The following is a 20,607-nucleotide window of genomic DNA, read 5'->3' on the forward strand; positions in this document are numbered from 1 at the left end:
CACCGCCTGTCATCATCACCCTGTCATCATCCTTCCCCTTCATCATCACCCTATCATCATCCCCCCCTTCATCATCACCGCCTGTCATCATCCTCCCCTTCATCATCACCCTATCATCACCCCCCCCTTCATCATCACCGCCTGTCATCATCACCCTGTCATCATCCTCCCCCTTCATCATCACCCTATCATCACCCCCCCTTCATCATCACTGCCTGTCATCATCATCCCCCCCCCTTCGTCATCACCGCCTGTCAATCCCTTCATCAGTGGTCATCAACCTGCGGACCTCCAGATGTTGCAAAACTACAACTCCCAGCATGCCGACGACGCACAGGGACATTCATGCGCAGGGACGTACGTCCCTGTGCGTCGTCGTCAAGGCAATGTCACTAGTCTGGGGTGGGCCCCGAGCAGTGAAGAGGGCCTCCCGGTGAAGATGGACAGCCCGGAACGACTAACCCTCCCCAACGGACGGTCCCTGCAGCATAGATGGCCCGGAACAGCTCATGCTTCCTTCCCACCCAGGGGAGGTGAGTAGAAAACTAAAGGAAAGGGGGGTCTGGATGATGACGAAGGCCGCAGTGGTCTTCAACCTGCAGACCTCCAGATGTTTCAAAACTACAACTCCCAGCATGCCCGGACAGCCGATGGCTGTCCGGGCATGCTGGGAGTTGTAGTTTTGCAACATCTGGAGGTCCGCAGGTTGAAGACCACTGAGAAGGGATTGAAACTCGGCTTATACTCGAGTATATATAAATAAATAAATATATATATATATATATATATACATATATATACACAAATGTATGTCTATAAACACCTCCCAACATGCAAATAATTCAGATCAATACCTAGAAAAATATAAATAAGTGAGAGATTTGGAATCAGTGGCGAGGCAATTTTTAATAAGGGGGTTCTTGCTATGGAGTCTCTTGTAGGAAGCTATTTTCACTGGCTCAATGGCACACCATCTGCAGAAACTGGTTTTACAGTGTGACAGTAATGATAGGTTAGTCGCCTGTACGACCGGCTTTCACTATTGCATTTCCATCAGAGCAGGGTTCATGGAGGTATTCCTAAACCATTCCCAGTCTTCCGGAAGGGAAGGTCCATGCGGCCTGTTCTCTGGCTATAACATTGAGCTATCGTTGCCGATTTCACTGCCAATACTGCAGTCTGTGTCCTGAGCAGCAGAATACCGTAGTAAAGGTCCTTGTTGTAGCATTTTCTATTTAGAATGTTAATATTCTTGGGTCTTAGCTATTCCACAATTCCCTTTCCCAATAGCAACCTGTATGTCTGTATCATGTTATTGGACATATAGTTTTATTTATATGTTTTAATGGTATTATTATTTATTTTGTTTGTTTTTAATTTTCAGCAAAAGGTATTAAACTTAGCAGTGAAAGTGCACAGACAATGTAGACAGTCTTGCCTTTTGCAGGAGGGACTGTAAAGAGAGAGATAATGAATAAATCTCTGTATACAATGTAAAAAGATAGAAATAAAAGGATAGTAGGAAGATATTCACAATAAATCCAATAGAAATGCAATCAGATCAAACACAAGTACTATTCACTTTTCCATCATTTGCATAAACCTCATACTCATGTCTTTAAACTAACGCGCATCAGAAGTGCCCCAAAGTGCGCCAATGTTTTTAACTGCTCTGTTGAAAGAGAAAAAAATTTTCGTTAATGGTTCTGATTGTAAATATTAAACTAAAACCTAATGTCCACATTTTGGAAAATAAGCAAAAAGCGATGGATTGGTTGGAAAAATAGCCAAACTTACTAACTAAAATGTAAGAGGAAACACAATAGTACATGAGCTCCATGGTGTCATATAATTTAAAGGGGTACTCCGGCCCTAAGACATCATATACCCTATCCAAAGGATAGGGGATAGGATGTCTGACCGCGGGGATCCCGCCGCTGGGGGACCCCCACAACCTTGCATTCAGCACCCACCTCGGGGAGCTGCACACCGCGCTGCCAGCTCCGAATCTGCCGTGTGGCGACCACGGGGCCGGAGTATCATGACATCATGACTCCGCCCCCGTGTGAAGTCACGCCCCTGCTATGCAAGTCTATGGGAGGGGGCGTGACGGCCGTCCCATTGATCAATTTAGTGCATTCATTTGAGTAGGCAATCATATGATGGCTTATAAAAGTTCCCAATAAGTGTAAAAAACAAAGGTAAACACATTTATAAAAAAAAATCTAATAACCCCCCCCCTTCCAGATCAAAAAAAAAATGTAAACAAAAGTTATTAAAGGGGTACTTCTAAATAAAAATTTTAATCCTTCCAGTACTTCTTAGCGGCTGTATACTACAAAGGAAATTATTTTATTTTTGGATTTCTTTTCTGTCTGTCCACAGTACTCTCTGCTGACACCTCTGTCCATATCAGAAACTGTCCAGAGCAGGAGAAAATCCCCATAGCAAACATATGCAGCTCTGGACAGTTCCTAAAATGGACAGAGATGTCAGAAGAGAGCACTGTGGTCAGACAGAAAGGGAATCCAAAAGAAAATAATTTCCTCTGTAGTATTCAGCAGCTAATAAGTACTGGAAGGATTAAGATTTTTTTTATAGAAGTAATTTACAAATCTGTTTAACTTTTTGGCAACAGTTGATTTAAAAAAAAAATAAAATTCCACCGGAGTACCCCTTAAAAGTGTTCCTGTCCTTGCGACATGTCAAAAGTTTTGATCTGCGGGGGTCTGAGTGGTCACGGAACAGGAAAAGTCCAAGCTGCCCACTCCTTTTTTTTGCTCTGTGTCACGTCATCAAGACACTCTCGATAGACTTACATTTTGAGACCGCCTCGTCACATGACATGGAGTTGGGAGAGAACATGCGGAGTGTGAAATTCTCCCAGCTAGGTCTCTGATCAAAATGTCTGAGATGTCGCTAGGACATTTCAAATTTTTTTCCAAATGACAGTGCCCATTTAATGAAGTAAAAAGGGATTTTAAAAAGTCACATCTGCATTAAAGTGGTACCGATAAAAACAACAAATTACCAAAAATTAGTCTTCAATCCATAGATATACCAAATTTGGTATAGTTGGAATTGTGCTGAACTGCTCAAAAAAATAAAGATAACACTTAACAACACAAATCTAACTCCAACACTTCTGTGAAATCACACTGTCCACTCGGGAAGCAATCAATTTCACATGCTGTTGTGCAAATGGAACAGACAACAGGTGGAAATTATAGGCAATTAGCAAGACACCCCCAATAAAGGAGCGGTTCTGCAGGTGGTGACCACAGACCACTTCTCAGTTACCATGCATCCTGGCTGATGTTTTGGTCACTTTTGAATACTGGCAGTGCTTTCACTCTAGTGGCAGCATGAGATGGCGTCTACAACCCACACAAGTGTCTCAGGTAGTGCATCTCATCCAGGATGGCACATCAATGCGAGCTGTGGTAAGAAGGTTTGCTGTGTCTGTCAGCATAGTGTCCAGTGCATGGAGGAGCTACCAGGAGACAGGCCAGTACATCAGGAGATGTGGAGGAGATGTGTAGGAGGGCAACAACCCAGCAGCAGAACTGCTACCTCCGCCTTTGTGCAAGGAGGAGCTGGAGGAACACTGCTAGAGCCCTGCAAAATGACCTCCAGCAGGCCACGAATGTGCATGTGTCCACTCAAATGGTCAGAAACAGACTCCATGAGGGTGGGGGTTGTGCTTACAGCCCAACACCGTGCAGGGCATTTGGCATTTGCCAGAGAACACCAAGATTGGCAAATTTAACACTGGCGCCCTGTTCTCTTCACAGATGAAAGCAGGTTCACACTGAGCACATGTGACAGATGTGACAGTCTGGAGACGCCGTGGAGATCGTTCTGCTGCCTGCAACATCCTCCATCATGACCGGTGGGTCAGTAATGGTGTGGGGTGGCATTTCTTTGGTGGGCTGCACAGCCCTCCATGTGCTTGCCAGAGGTAGCCTGACTGCCATTAGGTACCGAGATGAGATCCTCAGACCCCTTATGAGACCATATGCTGGTGCGGTTCGCCCTGGGTTCCTCCTAATGCAAGACAATGCTAAACCTCATGTGGCTGGAGTGTGTCAGCAGTTCCTGCAAGAGGAAGGCATTGATGCTATGGACTGGCCCGCCCGTTTCCCAGACCTGAATCCGATTGAGCACATCTGGGACATCGTGTCTCGCTCCATCCACGTTGCACCACAGACTGTCCAGGAGTTGGCGGATGCTTTAGTCCAGGTCTGGGAGGACATCCCCCAGGAGCGCCACCTCATCAGGATCATGCCCAGGCATTGTATGGAGGTCATACGGGCACGTGGAGACCACACACACTACTGAGCCTCATTTTGACTTGTTTTAAGGACATTACATCAAAGTGGTTTTCACTTTGATTTTGAGTGTGACTCCATATCCAGACCTCCATGGGTTGATAAATTTGATTTTGTTGTCAGCACATTCAACTATGTAAAGATGAAAGTATTTTATACGATTAGTTCATTCAGATCTAGAATGTGTTATCTTAGTGTTCCCTTTATTTTGAGCAGTGTACAATTTAGCCTGTCAGTTCTGCCGTAGAGGAAACAAAAATTGCCCCACAAAATTGCACAAGTGCATTTTATTTTTATTTATTTATTTATTTAATTTTGCAAATTAGTTACATTTTTACAAATATTTTTCACAATTTTTTTCCTGCCTTTTTAATACATTATATGGTAAAATAATGGGTGCCAGTAAAAAAAGTGCCACTGATCCTGGGAAAAATAAATTCAATGACCAGACACGACATCAAATAAAGTCTTAAGTAGTGTTTTCTCCTGTCTCTTCACAGTTCTTCTGGGTGCAGCAGCTGGTGAAGACAGGTGGGTATATGAAGACATCTGCCATCTTTAGTGTTCCTTGGCTGTGTGACGTGCAGCTCACCATATTCTTCTCTTCTTCATAGATGATGATTCTGGCTTGCAGAGCATTTATGCCTTTCTGTTCAGGGATCACCACATTACCGGGAAGAGATTGCTCTTACTGGAGGAGAATGACTTGAAAGATATGGGAATAGTCTCAAGAGGTCATATCATCCATCTAAAGGTGCAGAATGCTGCTATACTTATACAAACACATTTCAGGAGATAAATAAAACAGGGTTCACCGAAACGCCAGTGCAGATTTCACTCAAAGGGGAGGGTCACACATGCCGATTTTGCTGCCTATTTGCTGCAGCGTATTTTCCTACCTATTGAAGTCAATGGGTAGCAAAATCAGCTGCGTATTTTGCTCCCCATTGCCTTCAATGGGTATGAAAATACCCAGTAGCAAATGCACAGCAAAATACGGCAAGTGTGACCCTACCCAAAAAGTGGTTTACATGATTAAGACCACCACATCATTTGCGGTAGACATTTTTTTGGACCCTTATCGTTTAATAAGGGAATTGGATGAATAGAAAGTGGACATGGTATCCAGTGATATCCACAGGATAGGGGATAAGTGTCAGATCGCGGGGGGTCTGACCACTGGGACCCACCACGATCTCCTGCATGGGGCCACGGCTCTCCTGTGCATGAGGCGTGTCAGCCGCAGCATGGCGTTGTGGCCAACATGCCTCCTTAATGTATCTCTATGCGAGAGGCGAGAAGGCAGCGTTCATGCCTTCCCGCCTCTACCATAGAGCTGTATATGGAGGGGGCATTCCGTTGACCTCAGTGAGGCTGACGCTACGCACATTAGCCGGCGCACAGCGCAGCAATGCAGGGGCCCTGTTCGGGAGATGGCGGGGGGTCCTGTGGATAGGGGATAAGTTTTGTTCTCTGCAGATATCCTTTAAAGGTGGCATAGCCTATGTCTAACAAATGGTGTGAACTTAGAACAGGCCAGTGTTTTGCAACCAGTGTGCCTCCAGCTGTTGCAAAACTACAACTCCCAGCATTCCTGGACAGCCGTTGGCATGTTGGGAGTTGTAGTTTTGCAACAGCTGGAGGCAAACTGGTTGGGAAACACTGAAGTAGACAGTCTAAATAAGTATCACATTTTTAATCAGGGGGAAACATTGTGATAAATCTGGCGCATTTTTAGATTGTTTAGCCTAAGTTTACACAAGAATTAGGCTTTCCTATTAGTTTTATTTTATTTTTTTCTTGCCAGCTTTTTTTTTCTTTTTTGCCCCTCAAAACACCAGAATTGTTGGTGTTTTATTCTGGTGCTTTTTCTGCCATTTTTGCCTTTGTGTGGAAATTGTGTTTTTTCTCATTTTGTAGTTTTTTCAGTTTCTGTCCCCAAACGCTAAAGAGGGTGAAAAACACAACAGCCCAAGACGCCAAGTGTGTATGGCATTTTATAAATCCGTAACTTAGCCTTAGATAGTTTCTAATTATCTGCCCCACTGTGCTTATTATGTCGGTTCATCCTAGTCTGCATCCTCAGGAAATATTAAAGGGTACTCCAGCACTTAAAAACGTATCCCTCTATACACAGAAGTGTCTGATCACTAGATCGTCAGAACAGCGAGATGCACAGTGATCCTGTACTCCATGTATTCTCTATGGGATTGCCAGAGATACAGGAGTATAGCATCTCCCATAGACAATGAATGGGGCATGTGCTGATTCACACTTCATGAGGCTGGGAGAGCCAGGACCCTGTTTTGGAGATCACGGGGGTCCCAGAAATCAGACACTTCTCCCCTATCCTATGGAAAGTGGATAAGTTAAAGGGGTACTCCACTGGAAAACATTTTTTTCTAAATCAACTGGTGCCAGAAAGTTAAACAGATTTGTGAATTACTTCTATTAGAAAATCTTAATCCTTCCAGTACTTATCAGCTGCTGTATGATCCGCAGGAAGTTCTTTTCTTTTTGAATTTCCTTTCTGTCTGACCACAGTGCTCTCTGCTGACACCTCTGCCCATGTCAGAAACTGTCCAGAGCAGCATAGGTTTGCTATGGGGATTTGCTACTACTCTGGACAGTTCCTAAAATGGACAGAGGTGTCAGCAAAGAGCACTGTGGTCAGACAGAAAGGAAATTCAAAAAGAAAAGAACTTCCTGTGGAGCATATAACAGCTGATAAGTACTGGAAGGATTAGGATTTTTAAATAGAAGTAATTTACAAATCTGTTTAACTTTCAGGCACCAGTTGATTTAGAAAAACATGTTTTCCAGTGGAGTTCCCCTTTAAGTGCTGGAGGACCCCTTTAATTAACATGGGAGGATTTACAGCAGTGCAATAAATCTTTAGGCTATTTTTTTTATATTCTCTATGGTGCTACACTAAGACTATAGATGGTCTACATCAGTGGTCTCCAGCTGTTGCAAAACTACAACTCTCAGCATTGCATATTGATTTATAGGGAGCATTGTAGACAACATGTACCAGAGGATTACTATGATAGAGTAATAGATTGTGGCTTACTTGCACTAGCAAACCCTTCAATTATTATTAATTTTTTATTGTGGGCTATTTATTCTCCGTTCTCCCTCTAAGCCTTTTGTCACATTCCCAGAAGACACGTCCTACAGTAATGGGTCTGAGCGATAAGTAGCTGTATAAGTTGTATATACAGTGACCCCCCCCCCCGACCTACGATGGCCCCGACATACGATCATTTCAACATACGATGGCCTCTCAGATGCCATCGCATGTTGAAGGCAGCATCAACATACGATGCTTTTGTATGTCGGGGCCATCGCATAAACGGCAATCCAGCAGCGCAGACTGCTTCAGCTGCCACCGGATAGCCGTTTACGGTGCCTCGTGTGGTCCGCTGACGATCACTTACCTGTCCTCGGGGCTCCGGCGCGTCCTCTTCGGGATCCCCTCCATCGACGGCGCTCTCCATCGTCGTCATCACGTCGCTGCGCACGCCGTCCCGTCATCAAATAGGAGCGGCGTGTGTAGCGACGTGATGGCGGTGACGGAGAGCGAGGATGCCGGGGAAGCAGAGGCCTTGCCGGAGCGTCAGGGACAGCGATGGAAGGCGACATCCAGGGCAGCGGTGACGGTCCAGAGCGGCGGGGACAGGTGAGTACAACTTCCTCTAACAGTGGTCTTCAACCTGCGGACCTCCAGATGTTGCAAAACTACAACTCCCAGCATGCCCGGACAGCCAACGGCTGTCCGGGCATGCTGGGTGTTGTCGTTTTGCAACATCTGGAGGTCCGCAGGTTGTAGACCACTGTCCTATACTTTACATTGCACGGATCCCTCAACATGCGATGGTTTCAACAAATGATGGTCCATTTGGAACGGATTACCATCATATGTTGAGGGACCACTGTATGTCCTATTCATGTCAGCAATAAACATGAGATCGACCCTTGTAAGTCTTCCATACTAAATGGAGCACAATATCATTCGAAGGTAAATGACCAAAGGAAAAACAGAAAGCAAAGTTTTTCTAGTTAGACATAATGATGAAATACTTATTATCTTGTTTTGCAGGCTGCAATTGAAAAATTGACCCATGACTACCTGAATCAATTTCATTTCCCTCCATTAATGAAGGTAATTTATACTATGTTTATTCTTTTGTGTATATATATGTGTGTGTGCGTAGTATGGGTCCATAGACTTCTGTGTATATATGTGTGTGTGCGTAGTATGGGTCCATAGACTTCTGTGTATATATGTGTGTGTGCGTAGTATGGGTCCATAGACTTCTGTGTATATATGTGTGTGTGCGTAGTATGGGTCCATAGACTTCTGTGTATATATGTGTGTGTGCGGAGTATGGATCCATAGACTTCTGTGTATATATGTGTGTGTGCGTAGTATGGGTCCATAGACTTCTGTGTATATATGTGTGTGTGCGTAGTATGGGTCCATAGACTTCTGTGTATATATGTGTGTGTGCGTAGTATGGGTCCATAGACTTCTGTGTATATATGTGTGTGTGCGTAGTATGGGTCCATAGACTTCTGTGTATATATGTGTGTGTGCGTAGTATGGGTCCATAGACTTCTGTGTATATATGTGTGTGTGCGGAGTATGGATCCATAGACTTCTGTGTATATATGTGTGTGTGCGTAGTATGGGTCCATAGACTTCTGTGTATATATGTGTGTGTGCGTAGTATGGGTCCATAGACTTCTGTGGGTGATGTATCATAGAGACATACAACACAGAGCTTGTACTGAGCTGCAGATTCTGAGTTTTACAGATTAGTTTCATGATAAATCTTTAGGCTGTGCTTTTTTTTTTCTTTTTTCTTTTTTTTTCATTCTTAATTTTCTTTTTTTTTTTTTATATGACTATGCTACAGGGGCTGTAAGGTTAGTGTAGTTCATAATATAGTGTCTGCAACTGTGAGATAGGGGTCTCACAATTCTTATGTGATTTTCACCCCAATATTTATTATTAACAGCATACAAAATGACTTTTCCTAGCTTGCAGTGCGTCGAGACCTGACATCACTTGTCAGGTGTGCAAAGGGAGCCAATCCTGCTTTAATGGGTGTGACTGCTGGGTGGGAGAGAGATAATTTTGCAACAGCTGGAAGCACCCTGGTTAGAAAACACTGGTCTTTTAAATGGATGCAGCTCATTTGTGTTTCAATGGGTGGGGTGGCTGATGTGTGGGAGGGAGGAAGGTGACTTCACACTTGCAAACACAGAACTATGGGATGTGTAGTTTAAAGGGGTACTCCTGGAAAACTTTTTTTAATTTTTTTTTTCAAATCAACTGATGCCAGAAAGTTAAACAGATTTGTAAATTATTTCTATTGAAAAATCTTAACCCTTCCAGTACTTATCAGCTGCTGTATACTACAGAGGAAGTTCTTTTCTTTTTGAACTTCCTTTCTGTCTGACCACAAGTGCTCTCTGCTGACACCTCTGTCCACTTTAGGAACTGTCCAGAATAGTAGTAACTCCAAATAGCAAACCTCTCCTGCTCTGGACAGTTCCTAAAGTGGACAGAGGTGTCAGCAGAGAGCACTTGTGTTCAGACAGAAATGAAGTTCAAAAAGAAAATAACTTACTTTGTAGTATACAGCAGCTGATAAGTACTGGAAGGATTAAGATTTTTAAATAGAAGTAATTTACAAATCTGTTTAACTTTGTGGCACCAGTTGATTAAAAAAAAATGTTTTCCAGTGGAGTACCCCAGGAAATACCTAGTTAACAAAAAGATAGCCATAGCGTTATGTGATCTCAGCAAGTAGCCATTTAGCCCCAAGACAAGCATGGATGCTTCCTAAGTATGTCCATTACTGTCCGGCAGGTAAGTACTAAAATCACCTTATGGTGGATAATGTCTTTAAGTGCTACGTTAAGACATTGGATGGTCTTCATCAGTGGTCTCCAAACTGTGGACCACCAACTGTGGCAAAATTCGAGCTGATTTGCATACCTCTTTCCCCAAGGAGCATTGCCTGGCTCATTAGGCTTCCTACACTGGTTAGGTTTTCTCCAAACCCCCAGACCTACATTAACCCCTTAAGGACTCAGCCCATTTGGACCTTAAGGACTCGGACAATTTTATTTTTACGTTTTCGTTTTTTCCTCCTCCCCTTCAAAAAATCATAACTCTTTTATATTTTCATCCACAGACTAGTATGAGGGCTTGTTTTTTGCGCGACCAGTTGTCCGTTGTAATGCCATCACTCACTTTATCATAAAATGTATGGCGCAACCAAAAAAATACTATTTGTGTGGGAAAATTAAAAAGAAAACCGCAATTTTGCTGATTTTGGAAGGTTTTGTTTTCACGCCGTACAATTTATGGTAAAAATGACATGTGTTTTTTATTCTCTGGGTCAATACGATTAAAATGATACCCATGATTATGCACTTTTCTATTACTGTTGCGCTTAAAAAAAATCGCAAACTTTTTAACCAAATTAGTACGTTTAAAATCCCCCTATTTTGAAGACCTATAACTTTTTCATTTTTCCGTATATGCGGCGGTGTGAGGGCTCATTTTTTGCGCATGATCTGTACTTTTTATTAGTACCATATTTGCTTATACAAAACTTTTATTACATTTTTTATAAAATTTTTTGGGAATAAAATGTTATAAAAAAGCAGCTATTTTGGACTTTTTTTTTTTACGTTCACGCCGTTCACCCTACGGGATCATTTACATTTTATTTTAATAGTTCGGATATTTTTGCACGCGGCGATACCAAATATGTATATAAAATAATTTTTTTACACTTTTTGGGGGTAAAATAGGGAAAATGGGACAATTTACGTTTTTATTGGGGGAGGGGGTTTTTCAAATTTTTTTTACTTAATTTTTTTACTTTTTTAACTTTTATTTTTACACTTTAATAGTCCCCATAGGGCCCAATTTAAAGCAATCACTCGATTGATAATCCTGTTCAGTGCTATGTATAGGACTCAGCACTGATCAGGGTTATCGGTCATCTTCTGCTCTGGTCTGCGGGAAGGCAGATCAGAGCAGAAGACTCCCGGAAGGCAGCGGTGCCAGTTGAGGGGACCTCCGTCTACTGTGCAGGATGATCGGATCGCCGCGGCAGCGCTGCGGGCGATCCGATTATCCTGTTAAGTGATCGCGATGCTGCAGAAGCCGTGATCTGTATTGATCACGGCATCTGAGGGGTTAATGGTGGACATCCACGGGATTGCGGGTGTCCGCCATTACCGGCGGGTCCCTGGCTGCGATCCACAGTCGGGACCTGCCGCGCATGATGCCGGCATCGCTCCGATGCCCGCGGTTATGCTCAGGACGTAAATGTACGTCCTGGTGCGTTAAGTACCACGTCACCAGGACGTACATTTACGTCCTGCGTCATTAAGGGGTTAAAGGGATATCACCCAGGCAGCACCCTACTGTGTACTGACAAGAACCTAGAAAAAGATGTTTACAGGTGGGCCCTCTGGAAGAGGTTCTGGTTTGGCTGATAATCCCCAGTCATGTTTAAAGGCCTCTTTATGGGTCAGACATTGAGTTACAGGGTAGCTACCTCCAATAGGTGGCAATGGAGTGTCAGTTTTTCCTACATAATTAGGGCTAATTTGCATAGGGAGGGAGGGAGGCAAGACATGTCATACAGAACAGAAGATGAAGCATGCTGAAATCCAACACGCTTTAATCCATGTTTCTTCCAACATCTGTCAACAGGAGGCTCTCGTACACTATAGATTGGTGGTGGATGTTGGTGGGATCAAAAAGAATATTTTTTAGATTTTATTAACGATCCCCTGTGATCGCATTGCAGATTAACAATTCAGGGTCAATCTCCAGGGTCCCATTGTGTTATTTTATAGGGTCTTCCAGTAGAGACATGTAAGAAGAGAACTCATGGGGGTCTGTGAGCTGTGACCTCCGCTGATCACCAGAACAAAGGAGTCATGGTACCAGTCAGGCCATTGGACACTGCTATAAGACTACTGGAGGACATCTTACTACTGATTCCTGCCCCCATCTATAATGATTGTATAATCGAAATCTTGTATACAGGATATGTCAGGAGCAGAAGAATTTCTCTTTAGGACAAAAAACATTAGGCCACAATACCATAATGTATCCATCACATTGAATCAGAGATCTGTTAAATAGACATGAAAAATATAACAAAAATGAACATTTCCTAAATCCTTCTTCAAATATGGCTCAGTTCATATACATAACAGGACTTGCTGTGTGTTCTGAAATGAAACTCTTAACCGGTGATTTAGAGGACCAGAAATCCTTTGTTGAAGCTAAATTAACTCTGTAATACAGGCAGAAAAAAAAGCTGCATGCTATTCATTCTCTATTCACATCCGCTACCAGTGACATTAAGATCAACGGCTGCAGACTATGCCAACTGCAGACTCTATCTATGGATGCAAATCTTGGAAGATTGTGCCAAGAAGCTATTTGACTGGTGTGTGCCTGTGTGGGGCCATTTGTCAGTGAATTCTTATTCATACTGTCTGCTGGCTTCAAAGTGTTTATTCACAGGCAGATTTATAACATATGGTCGAATCTTCTGTCTAGGAAACAGTGGTCTATGAATGTAGCAGACCTGAATGTGTCATTTATCTCTCTTAGGCTATGTTCATAAAAGGAATAGCAAAATATTAACATAAAATACGTTTAAAGGGGTATTCCAGGAAAAAAACTTTTTTTATATATCAACTGGCTCCAGAAAGTTAAACAGATTTGTAAATTACTTCTATTAAAAAATCTTAATCCTTTCAGTACTTATGAGCTTCTGAAGTTAAGGTTGTTCTTTTCTGTCTAAGTCCTCTCTGATGACACCTGTCTCGGGAAACGCCCAGTTTAGAAGCAAATCCCCATAGCAAACCTCTTCTAAACTGGGCGTTTCCCGAGACAGGTGTCATCAGAGAGGATTTAGACAGAAAAGAACAACCTTAACTTCAGAAGCTCATAAGTACTGAAAGGTTTAAGATTTTTTAATAGAAGTAATTTACAAATCTACTCAAGTAAAGAAGGACTCGGCACCACCTCTATTCGCACTTGGGATATAACAATATACTCGGTTTTCCTGTGTCTTCCCTTGCAACTGCTGGAGGGACTTCAGTGGTTCTCTACGTTTAAGGCAAGTCCATTCATATGTGTATAACAGATCAGATCCCGGTTTGACGAAGCGCCGAGGCGCCAAACGGTCCCGTCACCGAGAGGATACCCCCGCGTCCTATGTTCACTCTCCCCTGTTTGTTTTCTATGGCTGAAGACATGGAATAAAGAACCACTTGCATAAGAATACCTGGGTCGGTGCGGTGAGTTGCTCCGTTTTTCTATTTCTCTGTTATACACATCATTTACAAATCTGTTTAACTTTCTGGAGCCAGTTGATATATATATATAAAAAAGTTTTTTCCTGGAATACCCCTTTAATAACGTTCACAATTAAAGTCTATGGAAACGTGGCTGTGCACACCCTGTTGGAATTACGGATGTTTTTTAAAAACAGTGTTTACTCTGGCACTTTTCCATAGAATTTCATTGTGCACATATTTGATAAAAAAGACAGATTTATGCCTTTTTTACGGACATATTTCGCTATTAATTTTACATGTGAATGCAGCCTAGCGTGCACTCTGATTAGCCTTCTAATAATGCAATATCTTTACTTGTAGTCTAAAGTCGCACATAACATAGCTCAATGTCAAGATAAATGACAGTCAATGATATCACTGTGGTCACTGGGTAAGGCTTCATTCACAAGTAGTAGAAATGCCACAGGATATAGGGTATGTTGCCATAGCGCTTATCCTGGCATATTTTTATAGAGTAAAATAATCCTGACATATTGTAAAACTAAGAACTAAGTAAAAAATACAGGCGCACCCTAGTGAAGCCCGCAGGTGAACTGGATCGATATGGAAGGATAAAGCCATTGACCAGATAATGTTGTGCTAAGAGCACGTCTCCAAGTGCATGTAGTATACAGCCAGAAAAGGCCCAGAAGCCGCCTGGTCCACCTGATCTAAGATGCGGGGCGATAATCAATGTAATGCAGGCCGAAGCCTAGAAGAAGGTTGTTTCAGCAGGGTTTTTCCAATATTGGTAGTACAGTATGCCCAATGTTACGAACAATACCTACTTTCATTAGGCAGATGCAACATGTTTCGAACTCTGAATAAATTATTCTTCAGGCAATTGCCCGTACGCGCACTTCTAAAGTGTCCCCCACTTATCCCTGAAAGGCACTAGCTATTAAGGGGATACTCCGCTGCTCAGCATTTGGGGGCTCGTGACGTCATAGCCCTGCCCCCTCATGATGTCGCGCCCCGCCCCCTCAATGCAAGTCTATGGGAGGGGCTGTCACGCCTCCTCCCATAGACTTGCATTGAGGGGGCGGGGCTCAATGCCATGATGGGGCGGGGCTATGACGTCACAAGCTCCCGGTGTTGGCTCCAGCGTTCAAAACAGTTTGTTCCAAACGCTGAGCAGCGGAGTACCCCTTTAAGGCAGCTGTGCCTGCTCACCTGTGCCTGAGCAGTAAAACAAAGGTATGTGTTTTTGATCTGCCATCCCTTTCCTGACCTGTGTCTGTTTACCCGATATTGCCTCTGCTTGACCCTTGTGTACTGCGCTGTCCTTTCATTGCTTGACTCAGACCACTAAGTCTAAACCTATGCCATCTGCCAAAACCTACCTGCCTGTATCTGACCTCTGCTGCCCCCCACGACTCATTTGCCTACACCATACACCAAACCTTTGCCACCTGCCTAAATCTGACTCTCCTACCTGGCTGCCTTGTCAGCCACTACCGACACCCTGGGAAGCAGCCTGGTACTCACTATGAGCAGAAGTCTAGCTTTCACAAACTGAAGCAGGATAAAGGATGGAAACCTAGAGGGTTCTTTGACTTCATGCTTAAGTTTGACCCACAGCCCAACTGGATGGGTAGCACAGCAGTTGCTCACCTGTTGGGGCATTATTATGGCTTGTTGTGTTATGTCTATCCTGTAATAATGCCTGTTATGCTTTATTGTGTTATGTCTATCCTGTAATAATGCCTGTTATGGCTTGTTGTTTTATGGCTATCCTGTAATACTGCCTGTTATGGCTTGTGTTATAGCTGTCCTGTAATACTGCCTGTTATGGCTTGTTGATTTATGGCTATTCTGTAATACTGCCTGTTATGGCTTGTGTTATAGCTGTCCTGTAATACTGTCTGTTATGGCTTGTGTTATAGCTGTCCTGTAATACTGCCTGTTATGGCTTGTTGTTTTATGGCTATCCTGTAATACTGCCTGTTATGGCTTGTTGATTTATGGCTATCCTGTAATACTGCCTGTTATGGCTTGTTGATTTATGGCTATCCTGTAATACTGCCTGTTATGGCTTGTTGATTTATGGCTATCCTGTAATACTGCCTGTTATTGCTTGTTGATTTATGGATATCCTGTAATACTGCCTGTTATGGCTTGTTGATTTATGGATATCCTGTAATACTGCCTGTTATGGCTTGTTGATTTATGGATATCCTGTAATACTGCCTATTATGGCTTGTTGTTTTATGGATATCCTGTAATACTGCCTGTTATGGCTTGTTGTTTTATGGATATCCTGTAATACTGCCTGTTATGGCTTGTTGTTCTATGGCTATCCTGTAATACTGCCTGTTATGGCTTGTTCTTTTATGGATATCCTGTAATCCTGCCTGTTATGGCTTGTTGTGTTATAGCTATCCTGTAATACTGCCTGTTATGGCTTGTTGTTCTATGGCTATCCTGTAATACTGCCTGTTATGGCTTGTTGTGTTATAGCTATCCTGTAATTCTATCTGAAAAATATACAATAAAACAATATAAAAAGGTATTCCAATTCCAATAAAAAAGTAATAATACAAAGTAAAAGTTCTGGTAAATAAAAGTTCATTTTAGTTAATGTTAATAAAAACTGTCTATTAAATAAAGTATGGAAATGTAATAAATATATACACATAGGTAGTTAGATAAATGTTGACATAGTATAGAGTAAATGTGCTGCGGCAGGTTCTTATTAGTACAGTACTAAACTTCAATTTTCAGGGCATTTATTCAAGGACCAAAGCTATCAAAACTGCCTGTTGGTCAAACAAATCACCTTTTAAAATACCGCAAGTAAATAATTTATTCCACTAATAAATAAGTCACGTCAGTCCGTTTAAATGGTGCGGGAACCAGCTGGGCTTTTGTGATGGATACTTTTCAGTATTTCCTTACGTCTGAGAACACAAAATGCAGTTTGAATGACTCAAACTTGCAGAGCATCATACGAGCACCAGGGGTGTGCAGCCATTGTTCCCGGTATTCATGTGTGTGGGAGGCATCTGTCCCCAGCAGTGATGTCAACTTAGGAACAGAAAACAGTAAAGAAACACTTCTGAGCCTGTCCACCGGCAGCCGCGCTAAACACTCGCCGAGGTTGGACGCGCAGGGGTCTTAAAAAAGAAGTTTCACTTGAATTGATAACATTTATCTCATTTTATGTTATAGGATCTTGCATTCGAATTTGAAGACGAAGAGAGGATAGTGAACTTAGAACTAGTGTTTGGATATCATTTGAAGTCCGGAAACAGTCCGGAGGTAAAGTAAATGTAAAAAAAATACAAATCTACCTACAACACATGCGGACAGAGGACATTTATTACAAAGTTCATTAACTGAAAAATGTCCGTAATAAATGATATTCAATCATTTCACTTCTGGGATCAAATATTGGAAATATTTCTCATACTGGGGGAGATTTATCAAAACCTGTGCAGAGGAAGAGTGGTGCAGTTGCCCATAGCAACCAATCAGATCGCTTCTTTCATTTTCCACAGGCCTCTAAAGAGGCCTGTGGAAAATGAAAGAAGCGATCTGATTGGTTGCTATGGGCAACTGCACCACTCTTCCTCTGCACAGGTTTTGATAAATCTCCCCAATTATTCCTAGTACATGTGCAGTATATGTGCAGAAATTCTACCACAAGCAGGATGTACTCTCAAAACCCTCTGGGTATTTGGCATATGTCATCAAGAACCAAGACAGCGCAGTAAGCGCCAGGTGATGTGAAATCACCGAATACAAGGCGGAGACGTCAGCCGTAATCCAGCCACCTAATCTGGTCAACAACACCTAGCACATGCTTACTGTCTTTTAAATACTCAGGAATTGGGGGGGTCCAGGGTTGAAGCATGGCATCCACCTACGAGCAAATCCTCTTGTTCAGGGAAGAAATCCCTGCCACGATTGGCCTCATGGGCAGGAAAAAGCATTGCTTATGGACCTTAGGGAGCGAGGGGCATATAGGGATCACAGGACTATCTATAATCATGAATTCTGCCTGTTTTTTTTACTAATAAATCCCTCGCTCGCTCCCAGGTCTACAAGCACCTGTAACTCCCCACGAAAGGGGGGGGGGGTGGGATCACTGGACAGAAGCCTATACGTATGAGTCTCTTGTAGCATATCCATATTAAGTTTACAGTATAGGCCACTGTCCAGGATCACCACTGCTCCCAGTATCACGATATCAGAAATCTCGCCGAGTTGTTTCAAGGCTTGTCATTGTCTAAAGGTGAGATTATGTTTCCACCTAGACTTCTTGAGTGTTAAAGATATCAGTCCTATAACTTTGTAGATACATAGGGGGAGATTTATCAAAGCTGTCTATGTCCTGCATCAATATAGACCAAACTACAGAGGGTTAGTCTGGTCTATTGTGCGCCTAATTTATCAAATGGCGCACGGCTCTTGATAAATTCTGTGCACAGACTTCGGGATCTATGGTTTAGTCTATATTTTAAACCTGCTCCAACATGGTCTGACATTTCGGCGTATTTTCAGCCGATGCGACTTGTCGCTGAAAAGTCGCTTTTGATAAATTCAGCACCAATGCATTTTTCAATGCATTTCAGTCTAAAATAGACTAGAATGCATCATGTTCTAAAAATCCTCTAGAGCAAAAGTCGCAGAAAAGTCGCTCATATTTAGACTGCGACTTTCTGTGCGACAGGAAAAACTAGTCTAAATCCTTTGATAAATCTCCCCCATAATGTCACCTAATTTGGATACACACTAACTTCTATTGGAGTCCAGAGCTGCACTCACAATTCTGCAGGCTTAAGATCTAAAATCTTCTCTCAATCCCTGCACGTTCATTGTCTGTTTAAAGCTCGTTCTAGTAATGGAATTCTGGGAGAAATTATCTTTACACAATAGTCTGACTACTGGTCCCAATACATAATAGAAGCTTAGCTACCATAAGTTGTTAGATGTCTGCAAATGTATTGACAGTTTTTGAAAACAAGTGACAGAATTGTAAATGCAGCTGTGGACTAATATATAGGTTGTATGCAAATTGTTAACCAGAATCACTGCATGATGTATTACAGTATATCTTAAAGGGAATCTGTCCTCAGTGTCACCTGCATTAATCTATTGGTATAGGCTGGTAGTGCGGGCGACAATGATGATAATGCTACTTACCTATCCCCGATCCATTGCTCCGTTTGCCCGGTAACATCTTTACTCGGGCAGCAGGCTTAGTGCATGGGCGGCACTCCAGGAGCACGCTGACATCATCGCTGCTGCTTCTTTAACCCTTCCCACAGCCATGCAGAGTAAGGAAGTTGCAAAGGTGACTTCAGCATGCTAATGGAGCACCGCCCATGCACTAACCTTGCTGCATGGGTAAAGATGATAACGGGCAAACGGAACAATGGATCGGAGATAGGTAAGTAGCATTATTATCAGTGTTACCTGCACTACATCCCTGTACCAACAGGTTAGTGTGGTTGACACTGATGACAGATTCCCTTTAAGGATACACAACTGGCATAATATATATGCTGACTGAAAAAAAATGTAGGGTGTTCAAAGATGAACATACAGTAAATGTACAGTTGAAAAACTAACCACACAAATGCAAAAAACAGTTGTCATCCAGCTTTTTCAGACTTTAGTAGTGAGAGCCAGATAGGAAAACACTGCAAGCCGTACTCTCCTGTCCGGCGTCACGAATGGTCTGGCATGACATCTGACATTCCAAATGCCAGGAATGACATTATTGAAAACAACGGGATCGGTTCTGGCATCCCTGCGGCACTGTAGAAAAGCGCCAGAGAACAATCTATGATCAAACTGATCCCAATAACATCAAATGAACAACAAACAGGCCTGACAGAGGGAAACGCACCTTGCAGTGTTTCCCCATCCGGCCTGCAGAAATAACTTGATGCAGGACCGCCCACAACTGATGCACTCTGCTATCAGTTGTGACCAGTTTATATGTGACAGCGCACTAAGACAAAATGCAGAGTCAAAAATAGATCCTTGGATAATTTTAGGTCTATGAGATTTACTGCCCTTTAAAGTGCAACTGTCACATCACACGACCCTGTATAACTGTGCCTACTGTGTAAAAGTAGTCAGAAAGTTTAATGCACACATACCTTTGGATGCTTATTTAGTTTATTTATCTTCATTAAAATTACTTTATCGGGCAGTCAGGAACAGTCAGAGAGGCGTGGCCAGGGATTTGCAATTCCCCCAGGGTTGCAACGCCTCTCACTGTCACTGCTTCGCTACTGTGTGATTGACACACAGGCCAAAGACACATCGTGCACCGGCCTTAATACTGAACTACAGCGCCTGTGTGGCAGACACACAGAGATGAAAAAATTACTGAGGCAGTGAGATTCATGGCAGCCCCGGGGCACTGTGGATCCTTGGCCACACATCTCCGACTGTTCCTGACTGCCTTATAAAGTCATTTTTATGAAGATAAAGAGACAAAATAAGCAGCGATATACTACTATAAACAGAATAAACTACTTTTACACAGTGTGCATTGTGTTACAGTCATGGCTGTACATGTTGGCACCCCTAAAATTTTTCAAGAAAATGAAGTATTTCTCACAGAAAAGGATTGCAGTAACACATGTTTTGCTATACACATGTTTATTCCCTTTTTGTGTATTGGAACTAAACCAAAAAAAGGGAGGAAAAAGCGCAAATTGGATAAAGTCACCCCAAACTCCAAAAATAGGGGGGACAAAATTATTGGCACCCTTAACTTAATGTTTGGTTGCACACCCTTTGGAAAAAAATTACTGAAATCAGTGGCTTCCTATAACCATCAATAAGCTTCTTACACCACTCAGCCGGAATGTTGGACCACTCTTCCTTTGCAAACTGCTCCAGGTCTCTCTTATTGGAAGGG

At 42.7% G+C, this 20,607-nt stretch overlaps 1 protein-coding gene across 2 annotated transcripts in view; it reads left to right on the forward strand.

The window, feature by feature from the left end:
* Positions 1-20,607, forward strand: part of MAP3K20 (mitogen-activated protein kinase kinase kinase 20) — a 245,412-nt gene that overhangs the window by 186,350 nt on the left and 38,455 nt on the right. For both annotated transcript variants that reach the window (XM_056534810.1, XM_056534811.1), the window contains 4 exons: positions 4,832-4,862; positions 4,946-5,085; positions 8,434-8,496; positions 16,896-16,985. In XM_056534810.1, coding sequence (XP_056390785.1) covers positions 4,832-4,862; positions 4,946-5,085; positions 8,434-8,496; positions 16,896-16,985 — 324 coding nt within the window. The remainder of the gene's footprint in view (positions 1-4,831; positions 4,863-4,945; positions 5,086-8,433; positions 8,497-16,895; positions 16,986-20,607) is intronic.

This window comes from Hyla sarda, chromosome 8 (genome assembly GCF_029499605.1).
Source record: "Hyla sarda isolate aHylSar1 chromosome 8, aHylSar1.hap1, whole genome shotgun sequence".
NCBI classification, from domain to species: Eukaryota; Metazoa; Chordata; class Amphibia; order Anura; family Hylidae; genus Hyla; species Hyla sarda.